This window comes from Bos indicus x Bos taurus, chromosome 22 (assembly GCF_003369695.1).
Source record: "Bos indicus x Bos taurus breed Angus x Brahman F1 hybrid chromosome 22, Bos_hybrid_MaternalHap_v2.0, whole genome shotgun sequence".
NCBI classification, from domain to species: Eukaryota; Metazoa; Chordata; class Mammalia; order Artiodactyla; family Bovidae; genus Bos; species Bos indicus x Bos taurus.
The window spans coordinates 857367-880745 of NC_040097.1; the positions used below are offsets into that span (position 1 = coordinate 857367).

A 23379-nucleotide genomic window follows, 5' to 3' on the forward strand; every position below is an offset into this window, starting at 1 on the left:
AGAGTGACCAAGCCGCACAGCTGGCACGGGAGGTTGGTCCTCAATGCCTCCGCGGGTTGCAGCGTCTCAACGGGTCCCGCAGCGTCGAGCGCGGGCTGGGCGGGGCCTCGGGCAGGCTGGGCGGGGCCTCGGGGCGTGCTGGGCGGGCTTCGGGCGGCCTGGGCGGGGCGTCGGGCCGCCCCGCAGAGCGACAGCTGGAAGAACTCGGTAGTCGACGTCGTGAGCCTCGGGCGGCCTGGGCGGGGCCGGGCGGGGCCACGCCCTCGGCCCGCTCCCCGAGCGCCGGCCGGAAAGAGCGCGGTCGCCGACGTCGTGACGTCGTGTAGCGTCAGCCGCTTCCCGGGCTCGCGCGGTCACGTGGGCCGCTTTTGGCGCGAAAACTGGTCGCGGCGGGCGGAGCAGGAGAGGAGCGCGGCGCGGAGATGGCGGTGAGCGCGGCGCGGGGCCCGGGGCCCCGGGGCCCGACTCTGCGCTCTGGGCGGGCGGGCCTGCCGGGCCGGCGGTCCCCCACCCCGTCGGCTCCCGGGCACCTCGGCCCGGCCGGCGCCTTCGGGCCCCCTTCCCCCGGCTGGTCTTCGTCAGCAACCGCGCCTCCGGCCCAAGTGCCGGACCCCTTCGGGGGCGGCCGCCCTCGCGTCCCGCCTCCCCTGGGAGCTCCCCCCGAGGGGTCCAGATGGGTGGGAAGCCGGGCCAGGGGCCGGAGCGGGCGGTCAGCCGGCCCAGGGGACGGCAGTAGGTGCAGAGGCGCAGGCCGGCGGGGTCCGCGGTGCGGGGGGACAGGCAGACGCCCCGAGTCGGGGGTGACGTGCCGGGGAGCGCAGTCGGCCCTCGCCCGCTCCAAGCCTGTCTCCTCTCGCAGGAATCCTCCGAGTCCTTCACGCTGGCGTCCAGCCCGGGCCCGCGGCGGCGCGCCAACGAGCCCCTCACCTCCAGCCCCGGGCGGAGCAGCTCCCGGCGCACGGATGCCCTGACCTCCAGCCCTGGCCGGGACCTTCCTCCCTTTGAGGATGAGTCGGAGGGACTGCTGGGCACCGAGGGGCCCCTGGAGGAGGAGGAGGACGGAGAGGAGCTTATTGGAGATGGCATGGAGAGGTATGCAGTTCCAGGCCCCTCGCTCCACGGTTTACACGGGGAGTCCCTTCGGTGTCTGGCCCCCCTTGTTTGGGGTCCTGGAGAAGCAGATACATCGGAGCCTCCTTGCCTTTGTTCACGTTTTGGTCCAGTGTCCGGGGGGAGACAGGTCTGTGGAGCCACAGCGTACATCCTTGTAACTTGCTGTGTCTACCTGACACCAGACCCTACCTAAGGCCGGGGGAAGCCCCAGCTTCATGAGATGTGCACCCCGGTGGGGGGGTGTCTCTAATCTGGGGCCACGTTGGGGATCCCAACTGGGAAGGTCAAGAAGCAGGCAGCCAAGTTTCTCTGCAACTTCAGACAAACTGGGGGTGGGGGTGGGTCTGATTAATCAAGGTTTAGATTCAGCTCAGCAAACAGTTACGGTGCCTAATCTATACCAGACTCTGTGTTCACCCTTAGTAATAAACGTGCAAACGTACTCACGGTCACGGAGGCTTAATGCTATGACCGCGGAGTAGAGCTCTGAGTGAGCCAGGCTGGGCCCCACTACTGTCTAACCGTGTTCACAGCCAGGACCCAGTCTGTACATTTGCCCCAGAATTGTCTGAACCCCCAGAGCCACACGGACATTCTGCTCTGGGGCCCTGTGGCTCTGACTCAGGGGTGCCAGCCTTTGTGTGTCAGGCCACCCCACAGTCAGTGGGGCGAGCCCTGCAGGAGTGTCGCACGGACTTTCTGGGGCACTGCGGACTATGCACTGTTGCCGCAGAGTCCTGACAGATGGGCCCGGAGCAGCTTCCTTCCAGGCTCTGTGGGGCTGTGCGGGCAGGGCGCCCCTCCCTGACTGCGCTGCCTCTGCCCACCGCTCTCTGCTGCCCTGCCCTTCCCGTGCCAGGGCTCTGATAGAGGTTAGAGGACCGGTTGGGCCCAGTTAGGTTTTGTGTTTTGTAGCTTTTTAAAACGCAGTGTCCTCAAGGTATGGTTTCTATGATATACAAGCTACGTCTTACAAGAATACAGTTCAGTGCTTCTGAGTAGACTTCCTGAGCTGTGCGGACGTCAGCACAGTCCCGCTTCTCTGCCATCCCAGGAAGTTCGCTTGTACCCAGTCCAGCACACCCATCCCCTCTCCCCGCTGCAGGGCAGCTGTAGCCCGCCCCTGTTCCTGTGGTCGGCCGTCTGACCGTCTCTTACCTGTAGGGTCTGTGGTGCGCGTGCCCCGTGGTGTCCACATCCATCTGTTGGATCACGCGTCAGCATGTCCGTCCTTTTCCTGGCTGAGTAATATTCTACTTTATGGACAGGCCGCATTTTATTTACCCATTCATAGTTTGGAAGACACTTGGGTTCTTTGAAAGTCTTAATAGTGTTGCTGTGAGATTTTTATGTGAATGTGTGTTTGAATTCTCTTGAAATGGAATTCCAGGTCCTAAAAATGGCATGGTTGGGTCCTGTGATAATTCTAGTGTTAATTTTTTGAGGAACCCCCAAACTGTTTTCCAAAGCAGTTGCATCATTTTACCTTACCACAGGTGGCGTATGCCGGTTAATTTTTGCACATTCTCGCCCACACCTGATGTTTTCTGGGTTTTGTTAATAGGCACCTTAATGTCATGATGTGGTATCTTACTGTGGTCTTGATTTCCTTTTCTCCGATGATCAGTGATGTTGAGTATTTGTTCATGTGCGTGTTGGCCATCAGTGTATCTTTGGAAAATGGGTCTTCGGGTCTTTGCCCATCATTTAATTGGTTTGCTTGATTTCTTATTACTGAGTTGTAAGAGTTTTAAAAAACTTATTCTAGATACGAGGCTTTTATCAGGTATGTGATTTGTAACTACTTTCTCAACCTGTGGCTTTTTAAGTTTTAAAAAATGGTTTTGTTTGAGATGCATAATTAATTGTAAATTTTGCTGAGATCGAATTTATCAAAATTTTTTATGCAGACCAATTAGAATTTCACTGGTGGCATCTCACATAACATGAAATCCTTAACAAGTCAGTTGTTGTCATCCTTCAGTCGCTCAGCCGTGTCTGACTCTTCTCGACCCCATGGACTGAAGCACATCAGGCTTCCCTGTTCTTCACTATCTCTCGGAGTTTGCTCAGACTCATGTCTGCTGAGTCGGTGACGCCATCCAACCATCTCGTCCTCTGTTGTCCCCTTGTCCTCCTGCCTTCTATATTTCCCAGCATCAGGGTCTTTTCTAATGAGTCTGCTCTTTGCATCAGGTGACCAGAGTACTGGAGTTTCAACATCAGTCCTTTCAATGAATATTCAGTGTTGATTTCCTTTAAGATTGACTGGTTGGATCTCCTTGCAGTTGAAGGGACTCTCAAGGGTCTTCTCCAACACAGTTCAAAAGCATCAATTCTTCAGTGCTCAGCCTTCTTTATGGTCTAACTCTCATATCCGTACATGACTAGTGGAAAAACTGTAGCTTTGACTTGACGGACCTTTGTCAGCAAAGTAACGTTTCTGCTTTTTCATATGCTAAGTTTGTCATAGCTTTCCTTCAAAGGAGCAAGCATCAGACAGACAGGTACCTTTTCCCGGAGGACACTTCAGATTCTGGAACTCTCGGCCCAGAAATGAAGCTGGCTCTGGGTTTTGTTTCTGGCATCAGCATTATGGGATTATGTGTTTTGAGACTGTGGCTTGACAGAGTTTATGGCACAAAAAAAAGTTAAGAAAGGCTGTTCCCCCATCACCACCTCCCCCGAGGGAAGGAGAATTGGGAGGACTGCAGAGGGCCAGCGTGGAGTCGGAGCCAGCGGGGCCCCTGCCATGGATCGACTGTGACACCCAGCCATGTTGAGTGACTGGTGGCAGGAATCCCCTGAGCCTTGAGCTGGGTTTTCTCCTCTTTCTGATGGAGGGTATGTATGTCTCCCAGAATGCCAGGGAGGGCAGCTGCGTTAGTTCTGAGGGTGGACATTGCTCCATCCAGTATCTGAGAGGTGGTCAGGTGGAAGGTCTCTCGTGGCTGGGAGGGTTGAGCTGCAGATGTGTTTGGGACAGGCTAGTTGGGCTGGTGTGGGTGGGCCTGCCAGGGTCCAGGGTTCTAGGCGAGGCTGCCAGATGCCATGCAGGAGGGGAACTCCCCTCCTGCTGGAGGGGAGCTGGGTTGGTGCTCTGGAGGCCCTTCCGGCAGGAGGTTTGGTGGGTCCTCCGATTCCTTTTCCTTTGGGTGCTCAGAGCTCCCCTTTTCATGTGGAAGATGCACATGATGTAAGCTTTCCTGTTTCTGGCACTGAGGGTGAGGTCGGGGACATCAGGTCACTTGTGTGGTGTGACCACCTCCAGCCGGTTCCCAGACCGACTTCTGCAGGACGTCTCCCCGAGCGCAGTGTCCTCAGCATCTCTGTCTTTGAAGGCTGCACCCCATCGTGTGTGTGTCTGTGTGTGTGTGTGTGTGAGAGACGGGGGGGTCCCTGGGGACCCTCGTGGGCCTCCGGAGCCCTGGGGGCCCAGATCCTGGTGCTGTTGTTGGGGGTTTGGGCGCCGACACCACCTGTCCGGGCCCTGCAGGGACTACCGCGCCATCCCGGAGCTGGACGTCTATGAGGCCGAGGGCCTGGCCCTGGACGACGAGGACGTGGAGGAGCTGACGGCCAGTCAGAGGGAGGCGGCTGAGCGGGTCATGCGGCAGCGCGACCGGGAGGCGGGCCGCGGCCTGGGCCGCATGCGCCGCGGGCTCCTGTACGGTGGGTTCTCGGGGAGCCTGGGGCGGGAAGGGGGAAGGTGGGGGGGCGCGGAGCAGGCCCTGAGTGCCTTCCGGCTCACAGACAGCGACGACGAGGAGGAGGAGCGCCCCAGCCGGAAGCGGCGGCAGGTGGAGCGGGCCACGGAGGACGGTGAGGAGGAGGACATGATCGAGAGCGTGGAGAACCTGGAGGACCTCAAGGGCCACTCGGTGCGTGAGTGGGTGAGCATGGCCGGCCCGCGGCTGGAGATCCACCACCGCTTCAAGAACTTCCTGCGCACCCACGTGGATGGCCGTGGGCACAACGTCTTCAAGGAGCGCATCAGCGACATGTGCAAAGGTAAGCCCGCCCTGCGGACGGACGGACGGATGGATGGACGTGCTGGGGACGGGGCGGGAGTCAGGGCTCTGCCTGCAGAGCGGTCTCCCCCGCCCCTCCTGCTCAGCCTGCCCGCCCCGCCCCGCCCCCCAGAGAACCGTGAGAGCCTGGTGGTGAACTACGAGGACCTGGCGGCCCGGGAGCACGTGCTGGCCTACTTCCTGCCTGAGGCGCCCGCCGAGCTGCTGCAGATCTTCGACGAGGCGGCCCTGGAGGTGGTACTGGCCATGTACCCCAAGTACGACCGCATTGCCAGCCGTATCCACGTCCGCATCTCCCACCTGCCACTGGTGGAGGAGCTGCGCTCGCTCCGGTGAGCACCCCCCACTCCCCCCCGGGTCTGCAAGGTGGGCCCTCTGACACCCCTCCGCGCAGCGCCCTGACCCTGACGCCCCGCCCCGCAGCGCCCTGACGCCCCGCCCTGCCCTGACGCGACGTCCCGCCCCGGCCCCCGCAGGCAGCTGCACCTGAACCAGCTGATCCGCACGAGCGGCGTGGTGACCAGCTGCACAGGCGTCCTGCCCCAGCTCAGCATGGTCAAGTACAACTGCAACAAGTGCGGGTTCGTGCTGGGGCCCTTCTGCCAGTCCCAGAACCAGGAGGTGAAGCCGGGCTCCTGCCCCGAGTGCCAGTCAGCCGGCCCCTTTGAGGTCAACATGGAGGAGGTGAGTGCCAGCCAGCCCTCGAGGTGGTTCAGATGCTTCGTCTGAAACATCAGCGTTTACCGTTCTCTCGCAAATGGGAAGATGTGGAGAACTGCCCCTGCTGCCCCAGAGCCCTGCCCACAGCAAGGCCTGGGCCTGTCCTGACTCCCTGGGACATGTCTGGCCTCGCACAGGGTCACAATTACCCTGCAGGGAGACACTGCTATGCTGTCTGCAGGAGGCCCTGCTCGAAGGCTCTGGGCCTTAAGCACCTGGACACATAATGCTCGGCTTTGTCTATGTTGGGGGGCCATCACAACCCCTGTGTGGGGTGCACATCTCTCCAGCATCTGCTGCCGTGTCAGGCTGACCCCCCACTGCTTCACAAATCTGAGAAGCGCCCCAGTTGGAGCTGCCTTGCCAGGGAGTGCCTGGCAGCCCACCGCCAGAGTCTGACCTGTTCAAAGCTGAGTACGCCTTGACCTGGGGAGGATGGCTGCAGGGCAGGGCTCCACGTGAGCCCCTGCCTTTGCCCAGAGCCCCCCCACCCCCGCCCCCATCTCGCTGGTCCCCCTCCCTTTATGCTTACCCTGTCACACATGTTGCTCTGGACGCCTCCTGCCCAGGAGCAGAGGTGTAGGCTTTGCGTGCAGGGACAGGAACTCGAGGAGGAGTGGTCCTCACACTGGAGTTTCCAGGGGGCCTGTTCGGTGTCCAGGGCGGGTGTGCGTTACTGGGTCTTCATCGCCCCGTGGGGGCAGGTGCTGTCGTCGGTCCTATTTGGCCGATGAAGTAACAGCAGGTTGTCCGGCTAGGAGGTGGCCCAGAGGGTTAGAACTCAGGCCTTTTGACCCAGAGCGTGTGCATTTAGCCGCCGTCACATAGCTCTTCTGGACAATAGGGAGACGGGGCTGTTAGATGGCATGCACAGTGCTGCCCCGTGACTGTGAGAGCAGGCCCACCGCTGGTGTAACTCGCTTCCTGGGTGCTGGTTTGATGCTTTTCTTGTGACCTGACTTCCCCTGGCTGGACCTGCAGAGTTCACGCCCCACCCCATGGTGCACACGGGGAGCCTCTTCCGCCAGCGTCACTCAGCTCAGGCCACAGAGCAGCCCGGCTCCCGCAGGTGCACACGCGGGGTGAGCTGCAGGGCCCAGAGCAGGCTCTGCGTCTGCAGAGGGAGGAGTCAACAGGGTGGGCGGCTGGAGCAGAGGTGGGGTGGGGTGCCGGTGCCCGTGGCTCCCTGCCCTCTCTGGTCCTGTGTCTCCTCATCACCAGTGAGAGTAACAAGCTGCACTCCCCGCCCGGGGCCGCGGTCCAGTCAGGTGACAAGAGCCGGTGCTCAGACCGCGGCCTCCGCCCCCGGGCAGGACGGCCCCTGAGACCGTGTCTGTCCCGTGCAGACCGTCTACCAGAACTACCAGCGCATCCGGATCCAGGAGAGTCCCGGCAAAGTGGCAGCGGGCCGGCTGCCCCGCTCCAAGGACGCCATCCTCCTCGCGGACCTGGTGGACAGCTGCAAGCCAGGCGACGAGATTGTGAGTGCCCGGGGCCAAGGGAGCTGGTGTGGGTGCTGTGGCCGGGCAGCGGGCAGCTCTCTTGCTGGGCGGAGCTTCTGTTGGGGTGCAGCAGCCGGGTGCCACACTTCTGCTGAGTTCAGCTCCCTCGGACCGGGGGCCCTGGGGAGGGGCAGGGTGGGGCCAACCCCGGTTTGGCCCCCTGACCTCTCGGCCTCCCCCAGGAGCTGACCGGCATCTACCACAACAACTACGATGGGGCTCTCAACACCGCCAACGGCTTCCCGGTCTTTGCCACCGTCATCCTTGCCAACCACGTGGCCAAGAAGGACGACAAGGTGGCCGTGGGCGAGCTGACCGACGAGGACGTGAAGACGATCACCAACCTCTCCAAGGACCAGCAGATCGGGGAGAAGGCAGGTGGAGGGGGCGCTGCCACAGAGCCCGGGTGCCTGGGGTCGCACCCTGGCCACCGCAAGCCTCCGTCTTGGTTCTGGGTCTTGGAAGCTGGGCCCTCGGTTTGATTCTCGTATCCACCGAGTCCACGTGCCTCGATGCGGGCTGCGCTCTCAGGGAAGAGCGACAGGCAGCCTCTCGGAGCCTGTGTTGCATCCAGAGGACAGGGGAGTGCTCGGGCTGGACCGGAAACGCGGGAGCAGGAAGAACTCGGCAGGGGGGTCGTCCCCGGTGTCACCCGCCTCCCTGTGGTCTGCCTCCTGGAAGAGCGCTCCTCAGTGCGGGTTGTCGTTTGCCCTTGAACGGCAGGCGTGTTTGCGGAGGCTGGGAGAGGGGTTTACTGTCTAGAGGTGAAGATACAGGTGGTTTTTAAGCAGTGCAGGGCTGAGAAGTGCCCACCGCCCCGCTGAGGATCCGCGTGTGAGCACCCTTGCGGACAGTCCCATGTGGTTGCAGGCTCAGCCGCAGGGCGCGTGGTTCCTGTCCTTGAGTCCTGCCGGGTCTGCGCTTGGCCCCTCGGGTCCCCCTCCCCTTGCCTCCCACTTGCTGTCCACCTGTTTCCGCACTCCCCGCTGTCTCCCGGACTGCTCTCTGCCCGCAGTGCAGGGCCCTGCACCCAACCGGCCCCGTTATCCATCTGCCAAGATTGGGGCCCCCTGGGGGATATAGGACTCATGGGTCTGCCGACGTTCTGGGTCAGGGGATACGCTCCGGGGCCACGCCTGGGCCTCCAGAGGGGAGTTGGATCTGGTCATCGCCCTCATGGGACTCCTCCTTTACTGGGTCCCAGTAACACCTCCCGCCCCTCACCTCCTGCTCTGCTGGTCTGCAGAGCTAGGCAGCTGGATTCTGAACAGGGTGGCACTGAGGGTGCCTAATGCCCGGGCTCCTATAAGTGCCCGGCACCGCCGAGCCCAGGAGGCTGCTCCCTCGTGCGTCCATCCGTCTGGGCTGGCCGCTGACGTTTCCGGGAAGAGTTGAGCGGGAACTCGGTCCTGCCTGCCTCTTGCCCGTGATGCTCACAGAGCAAGGCCTCGGGCGGTGTCTGCCTGTCTGAGCCCCACGCTTGGTCAGCGCCGGCCTCGTGTCGAGCCTGCTGGCAGGGCGGGCATTCTCACCAGCCACTGGGGATGACTGCAATTCTAGAGACACGCTGAAGCGATTATAGGCAGGTCCAGAAGCAGTCGGGCTCTGAGCCACTCGGGCCGGAGTTTGCAGGCGGCTGGGGCGGGGGCGGGGCCAACGCCTTGGGCTGCTGCCGGGTCTTGCTGCGTGGCTCTCTCTCTAACATTTGGGTGAGTGGCTCCTTGGGATTGGGAGGTTTCACCTAGAAACCTGGGTGCCCAGGTGTGGACAGTTTCAGCCAGGCGCTCCGTACTGCTGGCGTGCTCCGTAGCTGTTGCCCTGAGCTGGTTCTACCCTATCTCGCCACCTGCCGCGGTGGTTCCTCCCATCTGAGTCCCACCATCTGCCCGTGCTGGGTTTCGTGAGCTCGGCCACTGATGGGTGAGGCTGCTGAGAGAGGGGGCTCCTGCCTGATCGGAGACCCTGGAGATGGATGGGGACGCAGAGCCGGAAGCTGGACTCGGGGTTGAGTTCCAGCACCGTGCTTCATGTGGTGGGGTGAGGAGCCCAACTGGGGCCGGGGCGGGGTCATGCCCAGCCCTGGAACCGTCTGAAAGGTCAGTCTGTGGGCGCACGGGGTGGCTGCAGCCGCCACCTCTCCGTCTGGCAGGCGGACGGGGTGCGAGGACTGCTTGGGGGGCGGGAGGATGAGCTTAGACGGCAAGGGCGCCGTCTGCATGGTGGGTGGCAGGCAGGGCCCGCAGGGTTTGGTGGGAGCAGAGGAGTCCAGGGTCGTCCCACCCTGTGCTCAGTGGCAGGTGGCTCATTCCTCCCGTGACACAGAGGTCGAGAGGGTAAGTGGACTAACCCCAGGGAAGTGGGTGTCTCCCCTTCAGGTCTGGGCAGGCCCCGGGGAGCCTGCAGGCATGGCACTGGGAAGTGGGCTGCTGCCCTCGGTCCCGTGGGAGACATCACCTCATCCTGCCATGTGCCTGGTGCCCAGACAGCACCGGGCCGTGATCTGGGCGAGGGTCCTGGCCGGCAGTCCTGACCCCTTAGGACGGACGTGTGGGCGGACGAGCAGCCCAGGGTGACTGTCTCCCAACAGAGCTGGGGGCCTAGTAGGAGGCTCACTGAGTGCTCAGGAGTGAGCAGTTTACAGAGGGTGGGCTGTGTCGTGTTACTGATGATGTTGGGGGTTGCGTGAGGTGCCCATGTCACGGGGCTCACGTGGGGCAGGCAGGGGTCTCACCGGGCCGGCTGGCTTCCAGCCCTGCTCCCAGGGTCCGCCCTCTGCCCCCTCTGTGGGAGTGTCTGTTGGGACGCAGCTCAGGTCTTGAGTCGGGTGTGGTGGTGTGAGGACCCCCGGGGCCCTATGCTGGCGTGTCAGCTCCTTGAGGTCGGGGCTGGTCTGCTCCGTGCGGTGCCTCCTGGGGCCACGGATTCAGATCTGGCATGGCACCAGCACCTTGGTCAGTGAGTCTGTAAGAGGCTGTCTTTTCCCTGAGCCTGGGCCTGCCGCCGCTATCACACTAAAATCACCTAGCTGGTCTTGAGTGTCGGCACTCGATGGGCACCGCGGTTCCCTGGGGATCTTCCTCTGAAGAGCTTCCTGCAGTCGGCGTCCTGGTGCGGTCGGCCCACGTGTGGGGATGGTCGAGCATCTCCTGCCCTCAGGTGCCCCTCCAGCCCGTGGTCCGCATGTGGGCACGGTCGAGTGTCTCCTGCCCTGCCCTGAGGTGCCCCTCCAGCCTGTCTCTTGCTGCGGTTTTCTGTGGGAGGCCCGGGTCGTCTGTCCTCTGCGCTTCTGCAGCCCGGACGCTGCCACCCTTGTCCTGCATGAGCACGTTCCTATCGCCTGCTTCTGTAAATCATTCGGAGGCTTGGTCAGACGGGGCAGGTGTTTCTTGGGTAGGGGGGCCGAGGTGGACCTCCCGGGGCAGGTGGTGCCCACTCGTCTCTGCTGTGAGCAGCCCAGACGCACTTTCGCTGTGTGGGACCTTCACGGGGGCTGCGGGAGGCCTGGCCTCTAGCTCGGCTCCGCCCTTTCCCTGCTGGCGTCCTGTGCTCGGAGAAGCTTTTCTTCATCAACTACCTGACTGCCTGGGGGCCTCCTGGCGGAAAAGCGAAGTGCTGCTCGTTTCCTTTTATTCACCAGATTTCAGAGTAAAGAGTGTTCCCCTCACCCGAGCTTCAGGGTCAGCGCAGCCGTGGACCCTACATCGCTGGGGTTTGGCCCCTCGGGCAGCGCCCCTTGGCGCCCTGTGTCCATGTCTTGCCAGTGACCTCGTTCACGTCGGCTCCTGGCCGGCGGCCATGGCCAGTCATCTGGGTGCATCCTCACGGTCCTTTTCTACACACTTCCTGCCTGGACTTTGCGTCAGCGCTTCCCCCAAGGCACCCGTGGGAAGTGTGGTTCCCCTCTCGGTGGGGTGGCCTCAGGGAGACACAGGCCCCCAGGGCACTGCCCTGGACCCCGTCCCCACTGCATGCAGGGCTGCCGCTCCCCGGGCCAGGTTTCTCAGTAGGTTTTAGGGGCGAGGACAGAACTAGCAGCGGGGCCGTGCTGTGAAGACGGGCGTCGCCTCCAGACTGACCACGTGCAGCCAGGCGGGAGGCACTCGGGCAGGGCCGGGCCCCGTTCCCAGGAGGGTGCGCCAGTCACCCGCGCACGGGACGGACCGCCAGCCCACACCCTGGTCCAGGGCTCGGGCGCCCCGCTTCAGGGCACTCGAGGGTCCCTTCCCTGAAGTGGGTGCTAGATAGCCGCCTGGTCTGAGCTGCGTTGGGTTCGTGGATGCTGTGGGTCTATAGGGGCCCCTCACGGGGTGGGGTGGGAGACCCAGGAGGGAGGGGGTCATTTCTACCAAGAAGACGTGTCTGACGTCTCGGGTTGTATATTCAGGCTCACGTGGATTTTGAGAGAGCCTTTCTCCCTGTTAACACACACACACACGCACACCCAGGGAAGCCCTCTGGTTCTGTGACTCGGAAGGAGGCTCCAAGTCAGCAGGTCGGGGCACCGGTGCGGGGCCGGAGCACACGGGTGACTGTTCCCGTCTCCGCTCACCCCCAGATCTTTGCCAGCATCGCTCCTTCCATCTACGGGCACGAGGACATCAAGCGAGGCCTGGCGCTGGCCTTGTTCGGAGGGGAGCCCAAGAACCCCGGTGAGCAGGGGTGGGCCGTCCCGTGGGGAGATGTGAACGTGTGTCTGTCCTGTCCCCTTCTCGACCAACGAGGCCCCGCGGGCCGCCTTGCCTCGGCGTGGGCCCTCCTGTGGGTCACGGGTCGGGGGTGGGCGGTGCGGGGCAGACCCGTGCAGTCATTCATGCGGACGGCACACGGGCTGACGTGGCAAACAGCACGGCACCTCAAGCGTGGTGCTCCTGACACGCGTGCGGCTGCCTGCCTGCGAGGGGCCGTCCAGCCTTGCCCTCCGTGGGCGCACCCAGCATGGGCTCCTCCCAAGTGACCGTGTCCTGGTCTGCACGGGCTGCGTCCAGCTGTCCTCCTGGCGGGAGAGCTCGCGCACAGCCTCCGAGGTTCACGTCACAAAGAGCATCTTGGCGCCCACCCCCTATCACGGGGCCCCCGCTCCTCTGGATTCTGTGCTCAGAGGGGAAAGGCGTCCTGGGTGTCCCACCTCTGTCCCGGAAGAAGCTCATGTTGGTGGTGCTGGGCTGGGGGGTCATCCTGAGCTTGTCTCCTCTGCAGGCGGCAAGCACAAGGTGCGAGGAGACATCAACGTGTTGCTGTGTGGGGACCCCGGCACGGCCAAGTCGCAGTTCCTCAAGTACGTGGAGCAGGTGTCGAGTCGGGCCATCTTCACCACCGGCCAGGGCGCCTCGGCTGTGGGCCTCACAGCGTATGTCCAACGCCACCCAGTCAGCCGGGAGTGGACCCTGGAGGCTGGCGCCCTGGTGCTGGCTGACCGAGGAGTGTGCCTAATTGACGAATTTGACAAGGTGGGGCCCTGGGCCGCGGAGGTGTGTGCGGGCCTGGGTGGGGAGCCCGGGGCCTCAGCTGAGTGAGCGGGCGCGTCACGAGCCCCGTTGGCCCTCCACGCAGATGAACGACCAGGACAGGACCAGCATCCACGAGGCCATGGAGCAGCAGAGCATCTCCATCTCCAAGGCGGGCATCGTCACCTCCCTCCAGGCCCGCTGCACCGTCATCGCTGCGGCCAACCCCATAGGTGGGAGCGCGACGCTGGGGGGCCTGGACCCAGGGACCCAGCCGCAGAAGGCGTGCCTCTCCCCTGCGCTGCGTGTGGGGGCAGGGTGGAAGGCCGAGACGCCCCAGCCCTCATGGAGCCGCGTACTCGGTGGCCGGGAGGAGCACCTGGCGTGTCCCATCGGGCAGGGCTGGCACCAGTCTCAGCCGGCATGTGGCTGGAGCGCCGTGGACCCTTGTAGACGGCCTGGGCAGATGCTGTGTCCGTCGACTCCCCTCCCGCCACTGTAGCCACACGGGTTGGAAACCCACGTTTGGTCAAGGAGAAGAGGGCCCTGGGAGCAGGAGCCCTGACAGCAACCGCCTCTCTGTCCCAGGCGGCCGCTACGACCCCTCACTCACCTTCTCGGAGAACGTGGACCTCACTGAGCCCATCATCTCCCGCTTTGACGTCCTGTGTGTGGTCAGGGACACAGTGGACCCTGTGCAGGTACGCAGCTGTGCACCGAGCTTGGGGGCCTCACGTGGGTCCCGGGGTGGTGGGGTGGTGGGCTTGGAAGGGCTGCTCAACGGTCGTGTGCTCTCCACGCTTGTTCTGAGTCCAGAGGTCCTCGATTTCTCTCCTTGCTGCCCCATCCCCCAGCGTGGCCACGTTCTGCCACTGCCTCCCGAGTCCACTTGCTTCTCACTGCTCTGGCCCCACCCCAGCCCCTCCTTTGGCACGCGCCCTGCAGCCTTGGTGCTATCGCCCGGCCTCCACCCTCACAGCCACCCAGCTCCCCTGTCGGAAGCCAGCTGTCTGTGCGGAAATGGGTGGGCCTGCCTCTGCTCGGCCTCCCCTCCTCGCTAGCAGGGAGCCCGCCGTCCTGCGAGGTCTCCCCCGCCCCTCCTCTCCTGCATGCCCCCCTGACCTCTCCCTCCCCTCCCTACTCGCTAGCAGGGAGCCTGCCATCCCGCGGGGTCTCTGCCCCTCCTCTCCTGCATGGCCTCCTGACCTGCGTTCCCAGGTGTCATGACCCGGGCTCTGCTGACCCCAGCAGGGTCCGGGCCTCAGGCTCCCGCCCACCCCTCTGCTTCTCTTCACCCTGTAGCTTAAACCCACCCCCATGCCCCCCCCCCCCATCTCCTCTGCCCTCCTGGGGGTGCGCCCCACTCACTGTCCACCCTCCCCCCGCCCGGAGTTTTGTGTCCGCAGTGGGCAGACACATTGTTGGAGGGCATTGGAGGGGGTTCATGTTCTTGTACCGGCTCACCCTGCTCCTCCTCCGCCATCTCAGGATGAGATGCTGGCCCGCTTTGTGGTCGGCAGCCACGTCAGACACCACCCCAGCAACAAGGAGGATGGGGGCTCGGGGGGCGCCCCGGAGCCCGCTATGCCCAACACCTACGGCGTGGAGCCCCTGCCTCAGGAGGTCCTGAGGAAGTACATCATCTACGCCAAGGAGAAGGTCCACCCGAAGCTCAACCAGATGGACCAGGACAAGGTGGCCAAGATGTACAGTGACCTGAGGAAGGAGTCCATGGTGAGGACCCTGCAGCCCAGCCCCATCGTGCGGTAGTGGGCCCAGAGCTGGGGCAGGGAGGCCCGAAAGACGCAGAGCTCACGCGGCCTCCCAGTCTGCTCACTAGTCAGTGCAGTCGCTCAGGCCTGTCTGACTCTCTGTGACCCCATGGACTGCAGCACGCAAGGGTTCCCTGTCCATCACCAACTCCTGGAGTTTACCCAAACTCATGTCCATCGAGTCAGTGATGCCATCCAGCCATCTCATCCTCTGTCGTCCCCTTCTCCTGCCTTCAGTCTTTCCCAGCAGCAGGGTCTTTTCCAGTGAGTCCGTTTGTTTAGATGGAACTTACATGCATATGCATTCGCCTCAATGTGGGGCTGGTTCTGGTTCGTTCCTGGTGGAGGGAGAATGTAAGGGCAGGTTGCCCCCTCACCCTCGGAGTTCCACAACCACCTTCCTCCCCGCTGCCCCCCAACCCACCCACCCTGTCACTGGTACGGGCCTTTGCAGGGGGATAGGGCAGGCTTCACAGGAGCAGTCTGTCGCCTCACGGTCATAGCACCTTGGGGCCCCTGGTGTCGGACAGAGACAAAGCACAGCAGCCCCCAGGCATGTGCACTGTAGGTGCCACAAGCTGGTGGACATAGTGGGCGTGAGCCTTTGCACTTCGGTGTGAGTGGAAGTGCCTGCGTACCTGGCTCAGGCGGGCATCCCGCTGTGGAGTGGTCAGCCGGGCCCTTGGCCATGCCAGCTTTGCGGCTCCTCCCGTCCTGGCTGCCCTACAGTGCCCTGACGCGGTCCCCCCTCCAGGCCACGGGCAGCATCCCCATCACCGTGCGGCATATTGAGTCCATGATCCGCATGGCCGAGGCCCATGCGCGCATGCACCTGCGGGACTACGTCATGGAGGACGACGTGAACATGGCCATCCGCGTGATGCTCGAGAGCTTCGTGGACACTCAGAAGTTCAGCGTCATGCGTGGCATGCGGAAGGTGGGCCCGGCCGTCTGGGGATGGGCCACGGAGCTCGGGAGGCGGGGGCGCCTCTCTGTGGGGGCGGGGCTTGAGCTGCGTGGGTGGAGCACGGGAGGTGAGGCCTGTGCCGTGTGGACGGAGTATGGGAGGCGGGACCTCAGCTGTGGGCGGGGCGTGGAGTTGGGAGGTGGGGCATAGGGCAGGGGGCGGGGCCTGAGCTGCGTGGGTGGAGCACGGGAGGCAGGATTCTGAGCTGCATGGGCGGGGCATAGAGCAGGGAGGCGGGGCCTGAGCCCGGGCTGGAGGCTCACCTGCTGTCTTCTCAGACATTCGCCCGCTACCTGTCGTTCCGCCGGGACAACAATGAGTTGCTGCTGTTCATCCTGAAGCAGCTGGTGGCCGAGCAGGTGACGTATCAGCGCAACCGCTTCGGGGCCCAGCAGGACACGATCGAGGTTCCCGAGAAGGACTTGGTGGACAAGGTACGAGCGTGACCGGGCGGTCGGAACGCGCGTGTCTCCCTCGTCCCGTTGAGGAGCCTGGCCAGGCCAGCTCGCAGCTTGTCTGAGTTCAGGGGTGTCGTCGGGCTGCAGTTCTGAGCCCAGTGCCCAGTTGCAGGTTGTCCGGCGGCCGCAGGCCTGTTTGCTCCTCCTGGTGATGGGGACGGAGCCCAGCTGGCTGCCCCTGCGAACGGGCCCTGGGAGCCCGCGGTCCGCAGGGCTCACCCGACGCCCCCTCTCTCAGGCCCGGCAGATCAACATCCACAACCTGTCCGCCTTCTACGACAGCGAGCTCTTCCGCATGCACAAGTTCACCCACGACCTGAAGCGCAAGGTGATCCTGCAGCAGTTCTAGCGTCCAGGCTTCACTCTGCCCCGGGACCCAAAGCCAAATGGGACTCCCAGGGTGGGGCTGGGCTCTGGCTCCCCTGCCGGCGTCGGCCCAGGTGTTTGTTTATTCTGCTCTGTCTTCTGGGGACTCATCTTCTAGGGCTGCATTTTCAGCACCCGCCTCCCACCAGCGGCCCCCACCTGCAGGAGGTTTGCCTTACCTCCTTCAAGGTGCCTGTGTTCAGGACCCGGGGTGAAGGAGGGCGCTGTGCTGGGGGACTGAAGCCGTAAGGGTTTCACCAGAGTTGTTGGCCTCTTGGCCTGAGTTTCCGGACTTGCAGTGTTTTTCTGAACTGTGTCCCATGGGCTTGTCTCGGCTCCCGTGAGTAGAGACAGCCTGTGGGCCAGCACAGCCTGGCGCCCTCTGGCAGCCCCACAGCCTTAGCTTGTGGCGACAGGGTGGGATGGGGTCGGGGGAGGGTCCCTGGAGCCGGGCTACCCCCTCCCCGTTGCTGTGGTGGTCTTTTCTGCCGGCCGCCTTCCCACGCTGTTGTTTATACATTAGTTCTTTCTATGGTTTTAGTTTTTAATAAAGTCAGTCGAGTAAACCTAAATATTGGTGTCTTCAGTTTCATGTGACAACCCAGGCTTTCCTGCACTTCCCTCTGAGGTTCTCTGCTTCTGCCTCTGGCCTTCTGCAGGTGTGGATCAGGCTGACAGAGCGGTTTGCTTTGTGGGTGCGGGTCTCTGGGGAGTTTGGTTAGCACTTGTCTGTATGGGATCAAGGGACCTTGGGACAGTGCCCTCCTCCACCCCGGGTCCTGAACAGAAGCGCCTCGAAGGCGGTGAGGCAGACCACCAGCTGCTGGCTGCAGGGAGCTTGAGTGTCCTTTATGTGAACCAGCGTAGGGCACGTAGGCATGCGCAGGCGGTGGGGGAAACAAGACGAAACCTCTAGAGGGCCGAGGTCAGCTGGGGCCCAGCCGGCTGCAGGAACACGGAGACGACAGGCCTGCCCCTGTGCTGCGTCTCCTTGCATGTCAGGTGCCCCGTTATAGGGATCGCTGGTCTCTGCGCTGCCAAGACAAAGGTGCCAGCACGTCAAACGACCAGATGCCACCAACCATGAAACAGCCCAGTTTAGAAACACTGCTGCTGCTGAGTCACTTCAGTCGTGTCCGACTCCGACCCCATAGATGGCAGCCCACCAGGCTCTCCCGTCCCTGGGATTCTCCAGGCAAGAACACTGGAGCGGGTTGCCATTTCCTTCTCCAATGCATGGAAATGAAAAGTGAAAGTGAAGTCGCTGAGTTGTGTCCGACTCTTAGCGACCCCATGGACTGCAGCCTTCCAGGCTCCTCCATCCATGGGATTTTCCAGGCAAGAGTACTGGAGTGGGGTGCCATTGCCTTCTCCTTTAGAAACGTTGGGAAAGCGTAAATGTGCGTCTCGGGTTGAAGTTCGGTATTGGTGGTAAGGCAGAGGTTGACGGTGGCCTTGGCCAGCAGCGTCAGTGCAGCCTGAGTAGAGGTGTGTGTGTGGAAGGAAGTGGAAGCTGACAGGTGGGAACCTGAGAAGTCTGGTTCTGAAGCGGGATGGGGCAGCTGGCAGGCCACATGGGATCAAGGGAAGCTTTTCCTTTGATATAGTTTAGGATTGAACAGTTAAAGTTTTTATTCCTGCAATTTTGTTGTTTTTGAGTCACTAAGTCATGTGCGACTCTGCGATCCTGTGGACTGCAGCACGCCAGGCTCCTCTGTCCTTCAGTATCTCCCCGAGTTGGCTCATATTCGTGTCCACTGAGTCAGTGATGCCATCCAACCATCTCATCCTCTGCCGCCCTCTTCTCCTTCTGCCTACAGTCCTTCCCAGCAAGTTTATTAATGGGTTAATCTAAAATGTAGTTGTGACTGAAAAGATACCGGAAGATGTGATATCATGCAGGTAAAACTTTTAAATATACTGATACTGCATACATCTACATGGGTATTAAAGACAAATGTAAGATGGACACTTGTGGACACTTGTGTTATTTTAGGTAACAGGTTTATTGGGACACGGTTAAATAACATGGTTTAAAATCTACAACTCAGTGGTCTTAGCACGTTCAGAATTGTACAGCCATCGACCAGAATCAATTTTAGGACGTTTTAGTCCTCCCCCTAACCCACACCTGTTGAAATTCACTCTCCTTCCCTCCTCACCCCCACCCCCCGCCCTCAGCAACCACACATGTACTTTCTGTGTCTGGATTTCCCTTTTCTGGACGTTTCGCACACAAGGAATCCTGCACTAGCTGGTGTTCTGTGACGGCTTCTTTCACTTAGCCTAAGGTTTTTTAAGGTTCCTTCAGCATATGTCAGTGCTTCAGTTCTTACTACTGAGTAACATTCTATTTTAGGGAAGCTAGTGAGAGACAGGGAAGCCTGGGGCGCTGCAGCTCACGGGCTCTCAGTCAGCCACGACTGAGTGACTGAACACCACCACCACACCTTGTCCATGTGTCGGCTGGTGAGCGCCTGCCTGTTGTGAATGCTGCTGCTGTGAGTGTCCCTGTAACGAGTTTCTGTGTGGACGCACGTTTTCTCTCGGGTGTGGACCCAGAAGTGGAGTTGCTGGGTCGTAGCGGCGGCTGTGTTTCCTCTGAGAGCCACAAGCCTGTCTTCTGCTGCAGCCGCGCCGTCTTGCCTTCCCACCAGTAGTGCGTGAGGGCTCTGATTGGTTTCTCCATGTTCTGCACAAAACTTTGTCTTTTTGATGTCAGTCATCCTTAGTGCCTTGGACTGGTTTCTTTCTTTTGGCTGCGCTGGGTCTTCATTGCTGCATGTGGGTTTTCTCCACTTGCAGAGAGCAGGGGCTACTCTTTTTGCATGGTGCAAGCTTCTCATTGTGGTGGCTTCTCTTGTTTTCGAGCACGGGCTCTGGAGTGCGGGCCCCGTCATGGTGCATGGACTTTGTTGCTCCATGGCACGTGGCATCTTCCCCGGTCAGGGATCGAACCTGTGTACCCTGCGTGGTCAGGGTGATTCGTAACCACCGGACCAGCAGGGAAGTCCGAAGTGGTTTCTTACTGTGATTTTGCTTTTCATCCCCCTGATGGCTGATGACGGTAAGCATCTTTTCACGTGCTTATTGTCCATTTGTGTATCTTCTGTGCACAAGTATCTGTGCACATTTATGCCCATTTTTCCATTAGGCAGTCTTTTTGAGTTATGAGTTCTTTATGTGGCCTAGACATAAGTCTTTTATCAGATTTAGGATTTCCAAGTATTTTTTCCCCATTCTGCGGGTTGTCTTCACTTCCTTGATGGTGTCCTTTGCAATGCCCTCCTCCAGGGGATCTTCCCACCCCAGGGATCAAACCTGCATTTCTTATGTCTCCTGCATTAGCAGGTGGGTTCTTTACCACTGGTGCTACTTGGGAAGCCCCTGATGGTGTCCTCTGAAGCACAAAATGTTTTTCATTTCTCGGTCTCCTATATATATTTTTCTTTCAAGGCTTGTGCTTTTGATATCATCTGAAAAACTATTGCCTAAGCCATGGTCATGAATATATTCCCCCAGGGTTTGTTCTAGTAGAGTCACAGTTTTCTGTCTTACATTTAGGTCTGTGATCCGTTTGGCGTACAGTTTGTGTATGATGTTGGGGGTGGGGGGTCTACCTGTCATGCTTCTGGGTGTGCATGTCCACCTGTCCCAGCACTTTTGTGGAAGAGACTGCTCTCTCTCCACAGATTGCCTTGGAACCCTGCCAGGTATATGGCCATAAACGTGAGGGTTTATTTCTGAACTCTCCATTTTATCCCAAGGATATGTCCACTTTGTTTTACTTTCTAAGATTGTTCTGGCTAACCTGGACCCCTTGAATTTCCATACGATATTTGGAATCAGTTTATCAGTTTCTGCAAAGAAGCCAGCAAGAATTTTGATGAGGACTGCGTTGAATCCATAGATCACTTTGGGGATTGCTATCTTAACAACTTCAAGTCTTTTCATCCATGAGATGGGCTGTCCATCCACTTACACAGGTTTTATTTTATTATTATTTTTTATACAGAATTTTATTTTTTAATTTAAACTTATTTATTTTAATTAAAGGCTAATTACTTTACAATATTGTATTGGTTTTGCCATACATCAACATGAATCCACCACGGGTCACAGGTTTTCTTTAATGTGCTTCAGCAATATTTGTAGTTTTCAGAGGAGGTTTTGTACTTATTTTGTAGACTTATTTCCAAGTATTTAATATACTTTTGATGGTCTTTTAAGTGGAATTTTCTTACTTCATTGCAATTTATATGTTCCTATTTCTGCTTTGCGACTTCATGGACTTCAGCCTGCCAGACTACTCTGTCCATGGAATTCTCCAGGCAAGAATACTGGAGTGGGTTGCCATTCCTACAAGTTCAGAGGCTTAAAGTAACACAAACTTACTGTCTTAACAGTTTGGGAGGTCAGAAATCTGAAATGGGTCTCACCAAGCTAAGATCAAAGTGTCAGCAGGGTTCTGGGTAGAAGTTCCTTTGCTTCCTCTTCCAGCTTCTAGAGGGCGCCTGCGTCCCTTCGCTCCTGGCCCCTTCTGCTGTTTTCAAAGCCAGAAACAGCATCACTGAACTCTGCTCTCAGGGTCATGTTTTATCTTGACTCTGACTCTCCTTCCTCCCCGTTTCCTTTGTGAGAAGCCTCGTGATGACCCTGAGTCCACCTCAGTGATCCAGGATCATCTCCCTTCCCATGTCCTTAACTTAATGGCCCCTGCAGAGTCCCCATTCTCCCTGTGAGGGAATGTATTCACAGGTGCTGGAGGTCAGGGACGTCCTAAGGGCCATGATTCTGCTTACCAGACAGTGTGCAGAATACACTGACTTTTATATATTGATCTTACATGCTGCTACCTTGGTGAAGTCGTTCATTAGTTCTAATAGGTTTTTAGTGGATGAAAACTCAGGATTTTTTATGTGTAAGATTACATCATCTATGAATGGACATAGCTTTCCTTCTTCCTTTCCACTCAGGATGCCTCTTATTTCATTTTCTTGCCTACCTGTCTGGCTAGAACCTCAGTGCTGTATGGAATAGAAGTGGCCACAGTGGACAGCCTTGTGCTGTTCCTGGTCATGGGGGAAAGCTTTCAGCCCCACCATTAGGCATGATGTTAGCATCAGGGCTTTTGTAGATACTATTATCAGGTTGGGAAGGCTCCCTCCTATTCCTGGTTTCTGGAGGGTTTTTATCATGAAAGGGTATTGGATCATGTCAAATGCTTTTTCTGCAGCTATTGAAATGATCATGTGCGTTTTGGCCGTTTTTGATATGGTGTATAACATTGATCGATTTTCAGATGTTAAAATAACCTTGTATTCCTGAGATACAAGCGAGATTCTCGCTGGCCATGGTATAAAACTTTTTTATACGTTGCTGGATTTGGTTTGCTATTAATAGTACTTAGTAGAGTGGTTTTGTGTCTATGTTCATAAGAGATAGTGGTCTATGTTTTTTTTTTGTTTTTATTCTTGTAATGCCTATCTATATCTGATTTTTGTTTCAGGGTAATACTGGCATCATATAATGAGTTTGGAAGCGTTCCCTGCCGTTCTAATTTCTGGAAGAGTTTATGAAGTGTTGGTATCTTCCTGTCAGCGTTTAGTGTTTATTTTTATGTAGATGTATATCTCAACCAGGACTTCCCTGTAGCTCAAACTGTAAAGAATCTGCCTGTGATGCAGGAGACTAGGGTTCAATCCCTGGGTCAGGAAGATCCTCTGGAGAAGGGAATGGCAATCCACTCCAGTATTCTTGCCTGGAGAATTCCATGGACAGAGAAGCCTGGTGGGCTACAGTTCATGGGGTCACTAAGAGTTGGACCAACTGAGCAACTAAAACACACACACACACACACACCTCTGTCACTTCCTTTATGCCTTTTGTGTTTGGTTGGTTGTTTGGTTAATATATGACTTATATTATTTGCCAATATTTAAAGCAGCTTTTTAAATGATTAGATTTGATATTTCAGTTTAATTGCTATGTATGATGACCTGGGTTCCATCCCTGGGTTAGGAAACTCCCCTGGAGAAGGGAAAGGCTACCCACTCCAGTATTCTGGCCTGGAGAATTTCATGGACTCTGTAGTCCACGGGGTTGCAAAGAATTGGACACAATTGAGCCACTTTTACTTTTTATGATGTAAAATATGGATCTAACTTTATTTTTTCAAATATAACTGACATAGCACTGTTTATGGACTATCTTCTTATGAAGCGCCCTTCGTAATACTTTTTCGCACATGCAGCAGTCTGTTCCTGAACTCTGTTTCATTTCATTGTTTATGCATATGTTACAGGTTCCTGAGAGAAATCTCACTGGCCGCGGTATAAAACTCTTTTGTACGTTGCTGGATTTAGTTTGCTATTAATAGTACTTTGTAGAGTGGTTTTAATTACTATTTTAATTTGTATAAGTGTTTTGATAAAAGTTTCCTTGGCTCTTGCGTATTTTCTCTTCAACATACATCTTTACATCAGTTTGTCAAATTCCACAAAACCTTCCACTAGGTGTTTTTATTGGCATTGCATTGAATTTGTTGTTTAATCTGGTTCATTGATGTCTTTACAACATGGAGTCACCCAATCCAGAGCAAGATGCCTTTCCCCCTTTCTTCTGGTGTTATGTGACGCTGCAGCGTTCTCTTCACCTAGACTTTATATCTCTATTTGATATATTCCTGGTTTTCAGTAGCTGTTGTTGTGAATGGGATCTTTTCCCCAACTATATCTTCTAATTGTTTATTGATATATTAAAACATTAGATTTCCATGTTATTTTATACCCAGAAATCTTGCTGAAATCTTACTAGTTTTTGGTTAGTCTGTCAGTTATCTTGAATTTTCTTAGGTATGGTTGCAAATAATTGCCTTTCCAAATTTTTATCCTATTTTATTCCTTTATCATGCCTTACTGCATTGTCTCTTACAGAATATTCAATATTTATGGGGGTAATGATCATCCTTTTCTTGTTCCTCACTTAATGGGAATGCTTCTGATGT

At 58.1% G+C, this 23379-nt stretch overlaps 1 protein-coding gene across 1 annotated transcript; it reads left to right on the plus strand.

The window, feature by feature from the left end:
- Window positions 1-324: 324 nt before the first annotated feature.
- Window positions 325-16945, plus strand: MCM2 (minichromosome maintenance complex component 2). The gene is made up of 16 exons (XM_027522846.1): window positions 325-428; window positions 860-1092; window positions 4610-4785; window positions 4867-5124; window positions 5257-5476; window positions 5621-5828; window positions 7211-7345; window positions 7549-7740; window positions 11922-12015; window positions 12563-12813; window positions 12917-13043; window positions 13399-13511; window positions 14299-14544; window positions 15337-15519; window positions 15828-15983; window positions 16246-16945. Exons 1-16 carry the CDS (start codon window positions 423-425, stop codon window positions 16354-16356), a joined length of 2709 nt encoding a protein of 902 aa, XP_027378647.1. The 5' UTR covers window positions 325-422; the 3' UTR covers window positions 16357-16945.
- Window positions 16946-23379: the final 6434 nt, after the last annotated feature.

What these genes read in the sequence shown, in the direction of transcription:
- MCM2 (XM_027522846.1), top strand. An exon ending in TTGAGGTCAACATGGAGGAG is followed by an intron (nt 5,829 to 7,210) that starts GTGAGTGCCAGC and finishes TGTCCCGTGCAG; the next exon opens with ACCGTCTACCAGAACTACCA. An exon ending in GCAAGCCAGGCGACGAGATT is followed by an intron (nt 7,346 to 7,548) that starts GTGAGTGCCCGG and finishes GGCCTCCCCCAG; the next exon opens with GAGCTGACCGGCATCTACCA.